Below are 17,921 nucleotides of genomic sequence, written 5' to 3'. Positions count from 1 at the left end.
GTATAAAGCTCATTCTAAAAAGTAAGACCCGAAAACAATGATTTTAGCAGTTCTAAAACCAGCCCCAAAGGCACATTCCCTCTCTCTTTCACTGAGAAATAACAATGGGTGATTTTGAATTAACTCTCTGGAGGACTCAACTAAATTCCTTCAGTTCCTTCCTTTTTTTTTTTTTTTTTTGCTTTCTACATAAATATTGTTTTTATTACAAGAAGCGACCACCTCTGTAGTAAGGCACACACTGTTTCGCCATCACTGTGGCAGAAATCCCTGCTGCTGTCCCTTGGATCTCAGCCAAGACTCTGTGCCCACAGGCCTAAGACACTTGAGATTGCCCCTCAACTGGAAGCACAGTGGAGGGCCCAAGAGCCAAACCTCTGGGGATCGTTCATGACCACTGGACCCGTGTCCAAGTTCCTTCCTTCCTTCCTTCCTTCCTTCCTTCCTTCCTTCCTTCCTTCCTTCCTTCCTTCCAGAAGTAAAAGAAGACAAAAGATGTTCTGGGTTTTCATGTAGTGAATATGCTAATTATAGCCAGTGCTGTCTTATTCCTTTACACTTGGGCATTGTCACCTAACAACTTTACAATAAACAGTTTTAGGATTTGGTCTGTCTTCTGAGATATATTTGAGATGAAATGAGATGAATTATAGGATGGTTCAAGCTTAATCCAGAAACAAAAATGCTGTAAGTCAAAAAGGAAGCTATATAATAGTGATGACATCAATGACCCTTCCAGTGGCTTTTAAAGGTCAAACTCTGCAAAAGAGTTTTGTTAAGACTTGATTCTGAACTCAACAATTGTGCTTTGGTTTGTAAGAAACTGTTATAATAGCTGGGATTTGAGTGGAATGAGTTAAGAATAGAGAATATTTTATTATATTCAAAGCAAATTACTCAGGTTCCATAATAACAATTTGATTTTACATAATCCTTTTACTTTTTATATAGGAGATTATTATTAAAAGAGAAAAGATTAAGCGTTTTTTCTTTAATTACTGCACAAGTCTTGAAAGCATCCAAGATCATTACTTTTAGCTCAAATTGCATACCAAACGAAAGTTTGAATCAACGCTAATGAACAACTCAGATCCTATCTGTACCCTTAATACAAAAAGAGCATTAATGTCAAGATGAAATGTTCTACACAGGTAATCCTAAAATTATCAAAGTGATTATTAGGTTGATACTAAAAATGATTTTTTTCAGTAGAAGAACAGTGCTAATAAGTACAGTCCCTCTACAAAACACCTCTATAATTCACATCCAAAAAATAAATGAAAATATGTGAAATCTTTGCCATTGAGATAGAATTATTCTAGAATTACAAAGCATGGAAAAGCACACAGTCACTTATATCCTCCTTAATATATCAATTAAAGTTATTTTTACATAATAGAATGGATTTTCTCATTCATAGTAAGATTTTTTGAACTACATAACTAAGGAAGTACATGCATCTGTGTTAAGTAATTCTTCTGATATCAAAATAATACATACCCATGAATTTAAAAACCTAGATAGATAAAACCCAGTAAAATATTTTTAAAAAGAAAATGATTACAAATAATACCACCATTTAGAGATTATCACAATTAAATTAAGTTTTAAGGTGATACAACGTGGATGATCTATTTTGTGATTCTTTTTTATTTTATTTTAAGTTTTTATTTACTTTGAGAGAGAGAGCACAAATGGAGGAGGGGCAGAAAGAGAGGGAGAGGGAGAGAATCTCAAGCAGGCTCCACGTTGCTGGCACAGAGCCTGAAACGTAGCTCAAACCCATTACCTGAGCTGAAACCAAGAGTCAGTTGCTTAAGACTGAGCCACCCAGGTGCCCCTATTTTGTGATTTTTAAAGGAATGAGGTTTAACCCTACCTTCTTGTTGGCAAATTGACAAATTTCCTATTGAAGCTATTCATTGATATTAAGAGTGAATCTTTCTAATTCTGAATTTTTGCTTCCTGAATGAGAATCAGAAATAAAAGTGATACAATTTACCTACTCTCAGCTGGTATAGTACAGTATCTTAAAGGACATCCTCTAGTGTTTGACTTAGTTTTGTTTGCTATTTCCTCAATTTCCACCATTTTCATGAAGACTACTCTGTTAATTAACAGTTCTTATTATTTGGAAGGTATAGTTTCTTTGAAAATTAATATAAAAGACTCTGTTCATACTGATAAATGCTTTTGTTGTTCTTATCAGAATTTCCTTCAATTTGGAATTTTGTGGGATAAGCCCTTCAGAGTACGTGAAAGAAATCATTATGCCTTTTTTCCTTTATCCAGCTTCCCTTTATACATAGCCTGAAATTATATTTTCTCCTGACCCCTTACTACCACTTTATAATATGGATTCATCTCTTTTTCATTTTTTCTTTGTTAATCCAGGTCCTTGCTAGATTTCTGGCACCCTAGGCTCTTCATTTATTACACTTCATTATTTCTGTTTGTTCTTCGTTTGTTCCCCAGAGATAGGTGTCTTCATACTCTTCATTATCTATCTCTATCCCTCTAATTCTCTTTCATTGCCATTCTTAGTATATGTTTCCAGCTTCTTTACCCACATTGCTGTTGCTAAATTGTCCTCACAGTTCCCAGAAATATTTGCTAAGAGTGCAGGCAGGATTCCTGTACCTGGGTGGCACAAACAGCCTGAGAAGAAAGGTGGACACCCAGCCTGTTAGCCTATTAACTCTCTATTAGAAAGCTGTAGTCAATGTGGCCTGTGGCCATCCTAGTTGCAGTCATTGAACTAGTTGTAGCACAGAATCTCTTTAGTTGTTCTTTGTAAAAGGACATAAATCGACTTTAAGCAGACTTGCTGCTGGAAACAGGTTTTCTTATAGCGATGACAGGGATGACAACAAAATTACAGAATAGAATCCAGCAATCCAGCTGTAGTACTAGACCAGGGTCTTGTAAGCTCCCTGTTCATCCAGTTGTTAACAATTTGGCCACTAGATCATGGGGAGGTCAGGAGGGGAGGGGGAGTCTGAGTAAGGAATAAGAGTGTCCAGGATGTCAGGGAGAGCATGGGAAGTGCTTGGGACAGAGACTTTTTGCCATCTAGTATTGTAGCATTTCAATGAAACAGTTTGGTTGAAATTTGCGTATCAGGTCAATCTCAGCTTTTCAGGTGATGTTTGTCTGCACTCATATTCTATCTTCTTATCCTCCTGAGACCAAACACACACATATATCAGACAGATATTATCCCCATTTTACAGAGGAGGAAATTGAGACTCAGAGAGTGCTGGTCACAAGAGCCAGTATTGGAGCTGAGATGTAAAGCCAGGACTGACTGACTCCAAAGACAAAGCTGTTAGGACTAAAAGTGTTACACGACATTATTCATTAGTGTTCTTTAACATCTGCTAAGGGATTGTGTACATGTTGTTTGGTTCTTGCAGTAACCTTATAAAGTAGTGTGGCCTTCTTATCAGTTCCCTTTTCAGGTTTGGGACATCTAAGGTTTAGAGAAGTGACACTGAAAGAATGAACAGGATGGAAGCTCATTAGGTTGTAGAAGCTGCATTCACAAACTGTCAAACTTTCTGACTCCAGAACCCCTGTTACCATACCATACCACGCTGAAGTCTGCAACTGCACATTTTTGAGAACACTGTCCCAACAATGCTTGCTTTTCTCTACAAAGATGGCATGGCCAACAGACATGCATTTAGACCTGTTCTTCCTGGCATCGGATTAGCACTCAGCCAATGACATTCTCCTACCTGATTCTCCTTCAAACCAATGGCAAGCATTTCAGGGTCAATTAACAGGGATTAGAGGATGATCTGTGGCTGGAACCACATTACTTAGAGTATGGGGAGTGATATTCTGAATACAGCTCTGATATCCATGTGTTTTATGTATGATTTATGTTAATTTGGAATTTATTTTCTGTGAGTAGCAGTTTGACTTTGTATCAAAAACTTTATTTAAATAGAGACAACTAAGTCTTTTATGTTGCCTATATCCAATATTCTAGACTGGGTAGAAATGTCACTTCTTCCTACAAGCCTTCCTTACCTGTTCTGGCAGAACCAGTTAGACTCTTTTCTGTGCCTAAAGCATTTTATACTGTAGTCTATCTAAGTTGTGCTGCAAGTAACCTCTTTGACCTCGGCTACAGCAACTTCTTACTAGACATGTCTCCAGAGGCAAGGGAAATAAAAGCAAAAATGAACTATTAGGACCTCATCAAGATAAAAACTTTCTGCACTGCAAAGGAAACAATCGACAAAACTAAAAGTCAACCAACATAATGGGAGAAGATATTTGCATATCAGATAAAGGCTTAGCATCGAAAATCTATAAAGAACTTACCAAACTCAACACCCAAAAAACAAATAATCCAGTGAAGAAATGGGCAGAAGACATGAACAGACACCTTTCCAAAGAAGACATCCAGATGGCTAACTGACACATGAAAAGATGCTCAACATCACTCATCATCAGGGAAATACAAATCAAAACCATAATGAGATACCTCACACCTGTCAGAATGGCTAAAATTAACAACTCGGGAAATAAGCAATGTTGGCAAGGATGTGGAGAAAGGGGAACACTTTTGCACTGCTGGTGGGAATGCAAACTGCTGCAGCTACTCTGGAAAACATTATGGAGGTTCCTCAAAAAAATTAAAAACAGAACTACTCTATAACCCAGCAATTGCACTACTAGGTATTTATCCAAAGGATACAAAAATGCTGATTCAAAGGGGCACATGCACCCCAATGTTGATAGAAGTGCTATTGACAATAGCCCAAGTATGGAAAGAGCCCAAATATCCATAGATTGATGAATGGATTAAAGAACATGTGGTATATATACACAATGGAATACTACTCGGTGATGAAAAAGAATGAAATCTTGCCATTTGCAACAACGTGGATGGAACTAGAGTGAATTATGCTAAGAGAAATAATCAGAGAAGTCAGAGAAAGTCAGGTATCATATAATTTCACTCATATGTGCAATTTAAGAAACAAAACAGGTGAACGTGGGGGGAAAAGAAGGAAAAATAACATAAAACACAAAGGGAGGTAAACCATAAAAGACTCTTAAATACAGAGAACAAACTGAAGGTTGCTGGAGGGGTGGTGGGTGGGGGGATGGGTTAAATTGGTGATGGGTATTACGGAGGGCACTTTAAAAAAATAATTAATTAGTTAATTAATTTTTCAACTTTGTTAACATACAGTGTAGTCTACTTAACGAGTAGATTCCCGTGATTCATCACATACAACACCCAGTGCTCATCCCAGCAAGTGCCCTCCTCAATGCCCATCACCCATTTTCTCTACCCTACAAACTCCCCACCCCTATCAACCTTCAGTTTGTTCTCTGTATTTGAGTCTCTTACGGTATTCCTCACTCTCTGTTTGTATCTTGTTTTTCCTTCCCTTCCCCTATGGTCATCTGTTAAGTTTCTCAAATTCCACAGATGAGTAAAATCATATGATATATGTCTTTCTCTGACTGACTTATTCTGCTTAGCATAATACATGGAGGGCACTTTCAGGGATGAGCACTGGGTGTCATATGTAAGAGATGAATCACTGAGTTCTACTTCTGAAACCAAGACTGTACTATATGTTAACTAACTTGAATTTAAATAAAAAAATTAAAAAATAAATTGTGCTTCAATTATATGTTTACATTTCAAATTGACCCATAAGGACTGTGAACTATTAGTCTTTTTCTACCCATCAACTAGGATTATGTTTGCTACAGAGTAGGTGTCCACAAAACAACTAGTGGCTTAATTAACTAATTAATACTCCCACTGAAAAATAAAGTACCTGTTCACTAGTTTGAAAAGGAATTTGGAAATATCAGTTTTAAATATTTATTTATTTTGAGAGAGAGAGGGAGAGCATGTATGTATGTGTGTATGGGGGAGGGTGAGAGAGAACCCCAAGCAGGCTTCACCCTATCAGTGCAAAGCCCGTTGTGGGGCTCTATCTCACAATCCTGAGATCATGACCTGAGCTGAAATCAAGAGTTGGGCACTTAACCTACTGAGCCAACCAGGTGCCCCTAGGAGATATCATTTTTAGTGCTGGACATGATGGTAACATTTAGTCTGTCTTGGAACTTTATATTTTTGATTAACCAAATATGGGTAATTAAAATTTAAAACTCTCATATTTTATTATAACATTTATAAATCTGTTTAATATTTTGTAAATATAATATTTTATATTTAATTGGGGTAAAGATAGTATTCAACAACTTAAATTAATTAAAATTATACAGATATTTAAAATGGTGATGTTGATCTATATATATTTATATGGCAAGATGTTTATGGCATATTATTTAGTGAGTAAAGAGGAGATTAAGAAATAGCAATTAAAGTTTCTCATTTTTGTAACAAAATTCTATATCATTATGGGAAAATTCTAGAATAATAATAATAGTAGGAGTAATGATAATATTTATATCCTTTCTTTATTATGAATGATTACAAAGTTCCAGGTATGGAATTAAGCGCCTTCATACACTACTTTAACCCTCAATTAATTAATTAATCCTCAGTTAATAATTCCATTAACTCATTCACCATTAATTGGTTCAACATTGAACATATATGTCTTGTCCCAGGCACTGTGCAGACTTATTAGAGATAGAGCTGTGAACCAGATGGACATAGTATCTAGCATTCTATCATATCCTAACTCCAGAGATGAAAATTAGGGATGTTGTCCCACCCATCAGGGGTCTTTTGGCCCAGGTTCTGGTTCAACAAAACAAACATAGAGACTCATAGGCTACATTTGCCATCAGTCTATTCAGGTGGATACAGCACAGGAATGATGGTCGCCCAGCAGGGCAGCATCAGGCCTTCCCTTCTGTGGGAGTTCTTGCTGCAGTTCACACAGTCTTCCAGCAGCCATTGTCTTTGGTCCTTCAGATGATGACTCAGACTCCAGGAGGTGAGATCCATACTGAGTGGGTTCAGGATCTTCATTCCTCAAGTAACGATTTCATAGGTACAGTGTCCAGGGTTCTCATGAGAATCACTACCACCATCAGGTATTTACAATTAATTTACAGTTTGTTTGCCCCAGTACAAAGGGAGTTTGCCAATCAGAAGTCATTGCAATCATAAGCAATGCTACTTAAAAACAACTTAACATTTTACTCCTATTAGATTACCAGGGAAACACAACTAGAGAGTGTAGAAGGGGAAAGGATTTTGTTAAGGAGGGATCTAATAAGCAAGTGGCAGAGTGAATTCAAATTTACGTCTTTCTGACTCCAAAGTCTAGCTTCTGTAATTTACTGGATGATACCAAAAATGATCTCTGGGAGGAAAGCTTTTTAGATAGCTTTTGCTTTCTTCTTTATACTGTCTGAATTCTCAGACTTTTTTTTTTTGTAATGAGAATGAATTTCTTTTGTAATCAGAAATAAATATTTTTATTAGAAAGACTAACAAGATGAAAACAAGCTTTTGGTGTAGCATTAAGTGAAAGTAGCCAGAAACAAAATTATATATGCATTTGTGTTGTGATTAAGATGATGTAAAAAGAGAGGTGCATGAGGAAGAAGCCAAGCAAAAATATAAAGCAGTCCTATCAGTAGTTGAGTCAGAATGGTTGGCTTGCGAAGGGCTTGCTTTATCTATCTATCTATCTATCTATCTATCTATCTATCTATCTATCTATCTATTTTCCAGATACTTTATGAAATTATGTTATTCTTTGAATGAAATGAAATGCATTAGTAAAATAGAAAAGGAAATTTAAATGTAACTATATTAGGGGTTCAGAGTTCTCAAATTATTTCAAAACACACCCATGGACCTAAGATGGGAGGCTGAATTAGAGAGCAGTTCTGTTCCATTCCTGACATTTACCTATGTAACTGGAAGAATTTGCCCAGGGCTCTTGCTATGTCCCTACGCCAATACTATTCTTTCAGTGCATTACAGTAACTTCCCTAGGTCTGTGTTCATGTGGTAGAGTGGGAATACTATTGCCCAACTCCTTTCACATGTCATTTATCTACTATGTAAGGTTTACTTTTTGTTCAAAACTCACGTTTTGGGCTTTATATGATCCTTCTTTAGCCAAGGACTCATATAATTGGATAGCTGCTGTTATGTTTTGCATACCAAAATTTCCAAATAGCAAAGCATCGGCCATTTTCTCCATAGCTTTCAAGTTTCCCATGTTAGCTGCTTTGGCAAAGAATACATAGGCTCTGTTTAAAAAATATGAAGGTAGAGGTTTGATTATCAAAAATGAAAATTTCTGCTCCCTCCTTCAGACTACTTCTAACAAGTAGGACCAAGTTGTCATTGCTGCTAACAATAAAATTTAGCTGAAGTCCATCACATCTATAGACCAGTAGGTTTTTTTCCAGCCATTATCTAAGATGACAATTTCAAATATATCTGACAAACAGTGAAGCTGCTCAAAAGGAGAAATTTGCTTCAAGCTTATTCACCAAGTGAAGTGAAATATTGAGGCCCTTGTCCTAAAAGTGAACTTTCCCATGGCCACCCACATTATAGGAGTATTTATTTTACAAACTGAACTCTGAAATATGTAAGAATATAATCAAAACCAATCAAAAAATAATCAAAACTGGAATGTCACATGTAGAGAGCTACTATCATGAAAACAAAAGTCCCTTTATATTCTGAAATAATTTTCTAAAACAGAACATATTCTTCAGCACCATGTGGAAAAACAATAACCAAATAAAATGCATTGGTTATTAGGACTCTAAAGTCTGACTGCCTGGTTCAAAATCTGTGTCTACCACTTGTTAGTGTGGGAGCTTCAGGCAAGTTATTTAATTTCTCTGTGCTTCTCTCATCTATGGAGTAGGGATAATAATAGTACTAGCTTCATAGGGTTGCTGAGAAGATTCAGTGAGATACTCCAAATGAAGTGCTTGGCATTAGTGCCTGGTACATAGTAAGCACTAAAAAATCTTTAACTATGATGATGATGATGACAACAGTGACAATGACAATTGCATAAATTCTAAAGTTTCATAGCATGGCAATTGTTCTCCTGTAATTTGTGGGTAAATGGTGTGAAAGCTTAGTGATAGATGCCATAGGATTGCCTTATACTGTATTTTCTGAGTCCCAGTCAGAAATCACCTGGACCTGATGTGTATAACAAGTAGTTATACACTTGTTAGTGTATAACTCTAACAAGTAGAGCCTTTCAAGGTCAAAACTTGTGTCAGAGACAGAGAGTACTTTAGGGTTTTATTTTTACTTTTATAATTTCCTTTTTGGTACCGGTAAGACAAGAAAGCAACTTCTACTGGTGACCTTGATTCCAATATAGGAACAAATACACGAATCTACCATTACTACAAACTCAGAAGGATCAGGAGACTCAGCTTTATGTACCGCCTGTCCATGCCGATGCTAAACGAATCTGTTCTTGGTGGCTGGAGCAGGGTAGAATGGGCTTGGACTGAATGATAGCTACATAGGCATTAGGGTTCTGGATGCCAACACAGTGAATAGACTCCAGTGAAACAAAAGAAGCCAGAGATTAACCATAGTCAGAGCAAGCTGAGATTCTGGGGACCAGAAGGCAAATAAGACAGAAGGTCTCAAAGGCCAGTGAGTACAGATGTCTGGCATCCAGGGGCAGGCATGACATCAGGACACAGATTCCCTGAAGCCCTTCTGTCACATGGTTTGCTGCTGCAACCACATAGCCTGCTGGGATTAGAAGGGCACCAATATGGAACAGGGCAGAGAAACTTGAGATGGGCTGCAGGAGCCTTTGCTGATCCCAGGGGGCAGTAAAAGGTTGCAAAATCAATTCCTCTAGGTGTCTCTGGTCCCCTCTCAGGAAAGTCCAAGGTGACATAAGGAATACTAGAAGCAGGACCCAGGGCTGAGGAAAGTTGTTGGTACATTAGGTAGGATTAAGATCTGGACTGTAATCCCCAAGACGGAAAATGTAGGAGAAACTGGGCAGCATTAGCAGATCCCCAAAAGAAAGTTTAGTTAGGTATCTGGAAAATTTCTAAAGAATCTGGTATTGGATGCTAAGGTAGGTGCTGGGGAAGAAGGAGACTAAATGCATCTCTAGGATACATTAGAAACCTGGCGTAGGGCAGCAGCTTACTTCCAAATCTTTGCTAATGGAGAGTAATTCTTAATGACAGCTAACTCCGGCTGTCTCCAAGGCTTCTTGACTCCTGCAGACAGGTTTGTGTCTCCCTGACATGTGCTCGCTTAACATCTTTACTTCTAGCACTACTGACCATTTGTAGCTGAATGAATTAGTGAATGAATGGGGTCAAGATGTGGGTGTCGATGAGCCAAAAGGACTGGTAGCACCTTTATCTTATACAAGAAGTGGTGAACAAGGAGGGCATAGGATAGAGGAATGAATGGGAGAGAAATGATTCCTCTGTGGTCAGTAGGGTGTTTTTTCTGTCCTCTGACCAGAATCTTAGAGATGGCTATATTAGATGTAATTGGCTTGACCATCCTGATAACTGAAGGAATTTCACTCAGTTTGCCCACAAATTCCTGAAGTCTCTTGCTGTGAACAGATTTGGTTTCAGTTTTCTATCTACCAACTGGGAAGGGTCAGGGGACTCAGCTTTATGCACCTTCTCATGTATCTATGCGACTGCAAAGATAAGCTGCTCTTGGGGTGCTTGGCTGGCTCAGTTGGTGAAGCATGTGACTCTTGATCTTGGGGTTGTGAGTTCGAACCCCATGCTGGGTGTAGAGATTACTTAAAAAGAAAATCTTAAAAAGAAATAGAAAGAAAGAAAGAAAGAAAGAAAGAAAGAAAGAAAGAAAGAAAGAAAGAAAGAAAGAAAGAAAAAAGCTGCTCTTCTGGAACTCTTTAGCAAGGATAGGCTAGGCAAGAATAGCCTGAGATTGAATGACACCTAGGTAGGCATGTAAGTTCCTGCACTGCTGGATGGTCTGCTTTCAGAGCTGGGGTTTCCTCCCATTCTTTAAGCCAAAGAGGAAGGCACCCATCAAGGTTAAGTGGATAGTTACTTGGGAGCTTCTAAGAGTGATTTTGTCCCTTTAGACTGAATCTAGGGTTTCCTTGAACTTAACAGGGTATACCCAGTGGGCCTTCATCTTGGGTTCATCTGCTATTAACCTGAAATCTGAGGGACCAGTCCCTTTCCAGAATTCCATTGTTCTCTCATCTAGGTGGGCTGGGTTGAGAATTCTTTATTCTTACTCCTTCATTCAGTGAGCACATGAATGAGCAGACTTCCATAGCAGGCCAGATTGTATTTTGGGGGGTCTGATTTAACCCCATACTCATCATGATAGCGCCCAGACATGCTCAGCATGACACCCAGGTTTTGTAGGGGATGGTTTCCTTTGCTCTTATAAGGAGCTTCTAACTTTCCCTAGAGAGAGGTCCAACTCCTTTACCTCCTTTCTTGCTGCTTTGGAAGAATTACAGAATATTTTTGACCTTCCATTTACTCCTGTATAATTTGGGGATAATAATTTATGACTCTTAATATCATTGTGAGCAATGAATGATATTCTATACATAAATACCCAGAACAATAAGTAGCACAAAGAAGGAGTTTAATAAATGGAAGTTGTTTATAGTCAAGTGCCCCTTTACCCTCTATACTCTTATGCTCTTTTGGGAAGCTTTGAATTTTAAGAAAGAACTCAGGGGCTCTGTTGCTGCCCTGTCTAGGGTCGGCTACCACAGCACTGGGCTGCTTTCCTCGGAGCTGGTATGCCCAATTTGTGTGAAAACAGAAGATGTCTCCTAGTTGGAGGTACAGAGCCCATTCTTTTTATTATTATTGCTTTGGGACACACTTGTTTTCTTCTCTCCCACACCTTCTTCCTCTTACCATTTAGAGGACTAGAGATAAAAATAACAAATCTTTATCTTCTGCTTACTATGTGTTGGGCATCCTCCTAAGAGCCTGACTGCACTATCCAGAGCACAGGGAGGTTAAGTAACTTGTCCAGGATAACACAGCCAGTAAATGGCACAGCTAGGATTCGATCCCAAGGTTTTAATTAGAGACTTGAGGGGTGACCTCATGTTGCGTCCCTCTACTCTGGGGACAAGATATTTCTTCCTCCCCGTCAGACAAAGTAGACAAGGAAAAAGAGAAATGATGAACATGGAGTGAGACCATGTGGCCACAGCTTGGTTACGTCCCAGCTGTGTACTTGTGGTCATCTCACTCACATCTTTGAATCTCTATTCTCAGCTGTTTACAGGGGGAACATGAAGCTCTTCTTAACTCATAAGGCTGTTCTGGGATATAATGGAATCACATACATGAAAGTGCCTTGAAAACCACAAAGTGCTCTACAAATGCTGAGTTAGGCAGAATAAAGCATTCTAAAACAACCACTCTAATTCAAATAACAGATTTTATTTTATTTGAAATACCTAATAAATAAAAGTCAAAACAGAATATTCTTGCCTGAATACTCAGATCAGTGCCTTAACTCTGCATTTCACTTAAAATGTAGGGACCACAATTTCATATACAATTCTGTTTGTTTAGGCTGGTAATTAGTAGGATTCTTTAAACATCAATTGATCCTTTTCAAAACAAAAGCTTATGGGCAAATAAACTTATTTGTTATCCCAATAAGCTTTTAACAACAAACGAGATTTTGAATTGTTCTTTTTTCTCAGCCAGGAATTTAGGTTGGCTTAAATAACTGGATAAAGACTTACTCTGCTTTTTGTTTTTGGCTTTTAGACTGCTGGAGAATCTTGATGCCCATCTTAAACAGCTGGTCTCCTTCATCTGTGAAATTTTTCTTTGCTTGCTTTCTTACTATATATGGGCAAACAAGGAAAAATAACATCATTTTTATGTTTTATATTTTATTTTTTAAAATTTATTTTGAGAGAGAGAGAGGGAGAGAGAGAGAGAGAGAGAGAGAGAGAGAGAGAGAATCTCAAGCAGGCTACATGCTGTCAGCACAGAGCCTGACATGGGGCTCAGTCTCACAAACCATGAGAACATGACCTGAGCTGAAATCAAGAGTTAGACACTTAACCAGCTGAGCCACCCAGGTGCCCCATGTTTTATATTTTTTAAATAATGTGCTGCCATATTAGTTTGGGTTTTTCTTATGAGGGGGTTCAGATGAACCTCCCTAATATGTGCCATTTCGGCATGTGGATTATTTTGAGCTGAAGACATTCAAGGCTGGAAAGACTCAAGAAGAGCTTTTTACCTCCCCTTTAACTGCCCATAAGAATTTAGATAGAGGGCCTGGTCCAGGAAGATAGCTATCACCAGAGATAACTATGCAGAGTATGGGCTAGGTGTGGTAAGATAGGGGAAGTTGGTAGGTCATGTTTGTTCAAATTCCTCTCTGTCCTATTGTCTCTACATGGCATGAAAATCATTTGTTTATCAAACATTTGCTCTTCCCATCTTCCTGTGAATTGTCTTCCTTCCCTTTGAAGCCCTAGTCCCTTACTTCCTCAGGATGGTTTATAAGCCTTACTCACCCATATAAAATTAGATTTGTTTTTCTATTAATTTGACTTATGTCAATTTAATTAAAAAACCAACCGAAAAAACCTCCTTTCCTCCTTTACACTCTCCTTATTTTTTAACCTCTGCATTTCAAGATCACCTTGGTTTTGTTCAGAAGATAAAAGCTGTCTACAAAAGTATCCTCTTCCTGTCTTTTGTTAAAGCGTCTGGAGGGTGGAGGAGATAGAAAGATGCTTCTGATGGTAGGAAGGAGAAAGACACTCCCCAGTCTGGGAAAGCGATGCAAGGTTCCACAAGTACAAAGCAGGACAGAAGGTCTTCAGGGAAGGGGCTGCTTGGTGTACTCTAAAGAAATGATCTGAGCACCAAGGTCTCATCTTGCAGACTCCCTTGTCTGAACATGGCCCATAAACCTTAGAGCTATAAGATTCCAAGAGAATATGAGGACCGACAAATGGACATCGCCTAGATATCCAATGTGCATCTAGGATTGGAGGAGAAAATCTCCCTGAAAATTTTGCTCTGCCCAAGGCTCCCTCCTCCTCCCCAACAACCTTTCTGAGACTTTGGGGAAAGCACACAGAGAGAGTACCAATAACAACTTGCTGTGTTGGGAAGAGGGCTCAGAATTAATTTTATAGGATTTAAATAAAGAAATGGAATTTTACCTGCTACAATAATATTTCTCAAACACTTATATAACACTTCACAATTTTCAAACCATTGTCATCAGTTTACAGATGCAGAAAGCTATTTGGAGGGAGAGTCAGCTTTACAGCTCCAACTACACCCACACAGTGCATGTGCACATGTGCAACACACACACAAACACACACACACACTCACACTCACACTCCCTTCCACATCACAGTGCCTCTTGAAGTCCATTATGACACTCAGTGAAACCTCTGATTAGGTGAACCATGCCTGAAACCATTTAAAAAGAGAGGCATTTTGAGGTTTGATGCCTCATTAACAAGACTACAAAAATCTTTAAGTGGTTCCTGTTTTTCTTCTCCCTGACAAACCATCAGAGTTGTTCAATTTCTTTTTTAAATTACAAAAATTGTTTTAACTTAAAAGTTAATTTGCAATTATTTCGAATGCTTCAAGGTATCCAATCAATTCAGTAACACCAGACACTTTTAGTATCTAATTTCTGCTTTGAGTTGTATGTTATCTATAGTCATGACTAAAGAGGAAAAATAATGGGAAAAAAACCTACCAATCTTTGATTTGAATAGCAATTTCTCCTATTATCATGCTTTCAAAGAGCAAAAATCCATTTTGAAAGGCTGACTCTGCATGCACATACATATGAGAAATGATACACCACTACAGATTTCCACCCATGGCTTTTACTTCTATTTGTAATTCTATTTTTGACTTCCCAAATGTACTGAAATAACAGTTTTCTTTACAATAAGAGGGCTCAATTATCAAATAAAATTCTCTTGACAACACTTTAATTTCCTTTTTATGGTTTAACAATTTCCAAATCTGGGGAAAGCATAGTCAGGAAATGACTCGAGGATATTATTCTGAACTTGACGTAAAGAACCTTCCTGAATCCAGAATCATCTTCTTCTTCTTTTAAGATAACTTTTGAAGTTTATTTATTTATTTTGAGACAGAAAGAGGGGAGGAGAGGTGGTGGGAGAGGGAGAGAGAATCCCAAGCAGGCTCCCTGCTGTCAGCACAGAGCCCACTGTGGGGCTTGATCTCATGAACTGTGAGATCATGACCTGAGCCAAAATCAAGAGCCAAAAATCTGCCCAATCGACTGAACCACCCAGGTGCCCCAAATCTGGAGTCTTCTCAACAGCCAAATAGTGGATGCCTGTTGTTCTTTCCTGATAAGGGCTCGAAGCTAACCTGAGTGGTGGTAGGAATGAGCATCAGGAGTAAAAGAGGGCAGAGTAGGTGTGCCAGAGAGCAGCAAGTATGGGAAGTACTTCAACTAGATAAATTTGTATTTCAGTGTTTGCCAGAGACATAATTTATAGAAAGTTCTTGACATGTTATTACATCTGCAGTCTTAATTATCATTTCATACCTAACTTGAATACTGTTATAGGCTGAATTGTGTCCCCCTAAATTCATATGTTGAGTGTATCTCAGAATGTAACTTTATTTGGAGATAAGGTGTTTAAAGAGGTGATTAAGTTAGAATGAGGCCATTAGGGTGGGATCTTAATCCAATATGACTGGTGTCACTATAGGAAGAGAAAGAGACATCAGGGAGATGCAGGCACTAAGACCATGTGAGGATACACTGAGAAGCCAAGGAGAGATGCCTTAGAATGAAACCAACTCTGTTGGCACTTTGATCACAAACTTCCAGCCTCCAGAACTGTGAAAAATATATTTTTGTTGTTTAAGCCACCTTGCCTGTTGTATTTTAACATGACCTCCCTAGCAAACTAATACAGATGCCAACTCTGGATTACATGGAAAACAAGCTGCTCTTTCTTCCTACTGGAAGGGATGCACCCAACTCAGCTTCCTATCAGATCAGTGGCTACCTTCTAAAAATAGGAGGGCATATAATTTCTCATTGGCTCCCAAGGTCTCCAGGTGCTGCACATCTGACTTGCCCAGGCAGCTGGGTGCCCAAGTAGTCCACCTCTGACAAGGTCATTTTATCATGATTATATTCTAGGTAGGCAGTGTAGTAGGTCCAGCAATCCCAGCAATGTGTCCAGCATTCCATGTGTCCAGCAATCCCAGGACCCAGCTCACCTCTCTGTAAGATGATGGGAGAACTGGAATTCTATGCGTTCTGTTGCTGACCCTTCATCTATAAAATTCTCTAATCAAGTCTATTCTTTAATCCCTATAACCTGTTTTTGTGGCATTCAAGAAAAATCCTCTTATTGATAATGAATTCCAAAGCAAAGCTTTGGAACAAAAAGAGCTCACTTGCTTGCTGCAGATATTAATGGAAAAGGAAAGAGCTGGAAACAACTTAATCTCTGTCATTCATACATTTACTTGTCCATTTAATTGGAATGAATTGAATATTTATCATGTGTTAGACACAATGCTAGATATTGTCTTTCCAAAGATGATGGAGACACTGTTTGAGCCTGGCAGTGGAGATAGACATGTTTGCCAAAAACTACAATGCCATGTGGTAGGCACTCTGTAATAAGGCACTATGAGAGCATAGGAGCCTCCTTTGTAAGCAACAGAAACCTAATATTATTGACTTAAGCAAAAGCAACTTATTGGGAGGCCACTGAAACTCATAAACTCACTGGGGTAGGTCTCAGGAATCAGAGCTTTCTAGAAGCAGAGACAGATGTTGCTATAGGACTGGATTGAAATCCAGTCCTTTTAGGATCTTCCCCTCTTTGCTCCAGACTCCATGGCAAGTATAATGGGTCTATTCAGGGAAGACAAGAAGTCTATTCTTACATTCCTGTAAGAATATATCCACTGGGGAAGACTTAATTCCTTAAAAAGAAATTGAGAGGGTGAGAAAAGTAAAATGGATGATCAGAAGCGACCAAACAGCAAATGCCCGCTCGGGCACTGGACTCTTGCTAAGGGAAATAAAAAAAAAAATCTTCACAGATGAAAAGACACTTCAGATAGTTCTTGAAAGGAGGGTAGGAGTTTGTTGGGCCAAGAAGATGAAACTGGCATTCCATTTGGAGGAAACAGTCTATGCAAATGAACCAATGAAACAATGATGGGGGGGCAGTGTATCTTAAATGAAGAATGATGGTTTGAGAGTCATGTTTGGTCATGTGGTCCAGACTGGTGATGGGAGTAAGTGATATTGAGGGGAGTGGACAGAGGGCTGAGAAGGGAGTGGGGAGAGGGAACAGAGGTCATTGTGAAGGTGAAGGCAGGTTTGATATGGGAAGAGAAAGAGCAGAAGTGGCAGGAAGTTGGCTCTGATCAGACAGAATTATTTTGGAGTTTGAAATTATATTGATGAAACAGGTCTATATGTGGCTGGTAAATGACTGAGGAGAAACAGAAACAAAGATTACTGGAATTGTGGAAGTCTAGCAAAAAGGATAAGGTCTTCAACATGGATAGTTAGCCCCTTCAGAGTGCTGGTGGCCTGTAGCCATTGACTGACTGATGTAGGGGTAACAGCGTAACCCCTTGCCTACAGGGAGGGGGAAATCCTCTAGTGTTATTCACTTGTAAAACCCTAAACTTCTCCTGAAACCCTATCTTTGCCCAACTCCTTCTCTTGCCCTATTCCTGTATTCCTCACTCTCTTCTATGTTTCACCACATCTAAAACTTTAACATTTAAATTTAATATTTAAATTCAAATAAATAAACAAATACCATTTAAGTCATCTTAAAAAGCAAAGAGAAAAATATTTGTATGCCAAATTATAGTTATATTAAAAATGACATGAAGGATCATTGAGAGTTAAAGGAATTAACAATTAAGCTAGGAGATGGATA

General features: G+C 38.5%; 1 protein-coding gene across 6 annotated transcripts in view; it reads right to left on the bottom strand.

Annotated features, from left to right (window-relative positions):
- Window positions 1–17,921, bottom strand: part of SEL1L2 (SEL1L2 adaptor subunit of SYVN1 ubiquitin ligase) — a 122,951-nt gene that overhangs the window by 49,488 nt on the left and 55,542 nt on the right. For all 6 annotated transcript variants that reach the window (XM_058684842.1, XM_058684841.1, XM_058684839.1 and 3 more), the window contains 2 exons: window positions 12,708–12,810; window positions 8,061–8,223 (listed from right to left, as the gene is read on the bottom strand). In XM_058684842.1, the coding sequence (XP_058540825.1) occupies window positions 8,061–8,223; window positions 12,708–12,757 (213 nt within the window). In that variant the 5' untranslated portion in view covers window positions 12,758–12,810. The remainder of the gene's footprint in view (window positions 1–8,060; window positions 8,224–12,707; window positions 12,811–17,921) is intronic.

This window comes from Neofelis nebulosa, chromosome 9 (genome assembly GCF_028018385.1).
Source record: "Neofelis nebulosa isolate mNeoNeb1 chromosome 9, mNeoNeb1.pri, whole genome shotgun sequence".
In the NCBI taxonomy this organism is placed as follows: Eukaryota; Metazoa; Chordata; class Mammalia; order Carnivora; family Felidae; genus Neofelis; species Neofelis nebulosa.
Note: the sequence above shows the minus strand (reverse complement) of the source record. Positions and strands in the feature narration are given on the sequence as shown.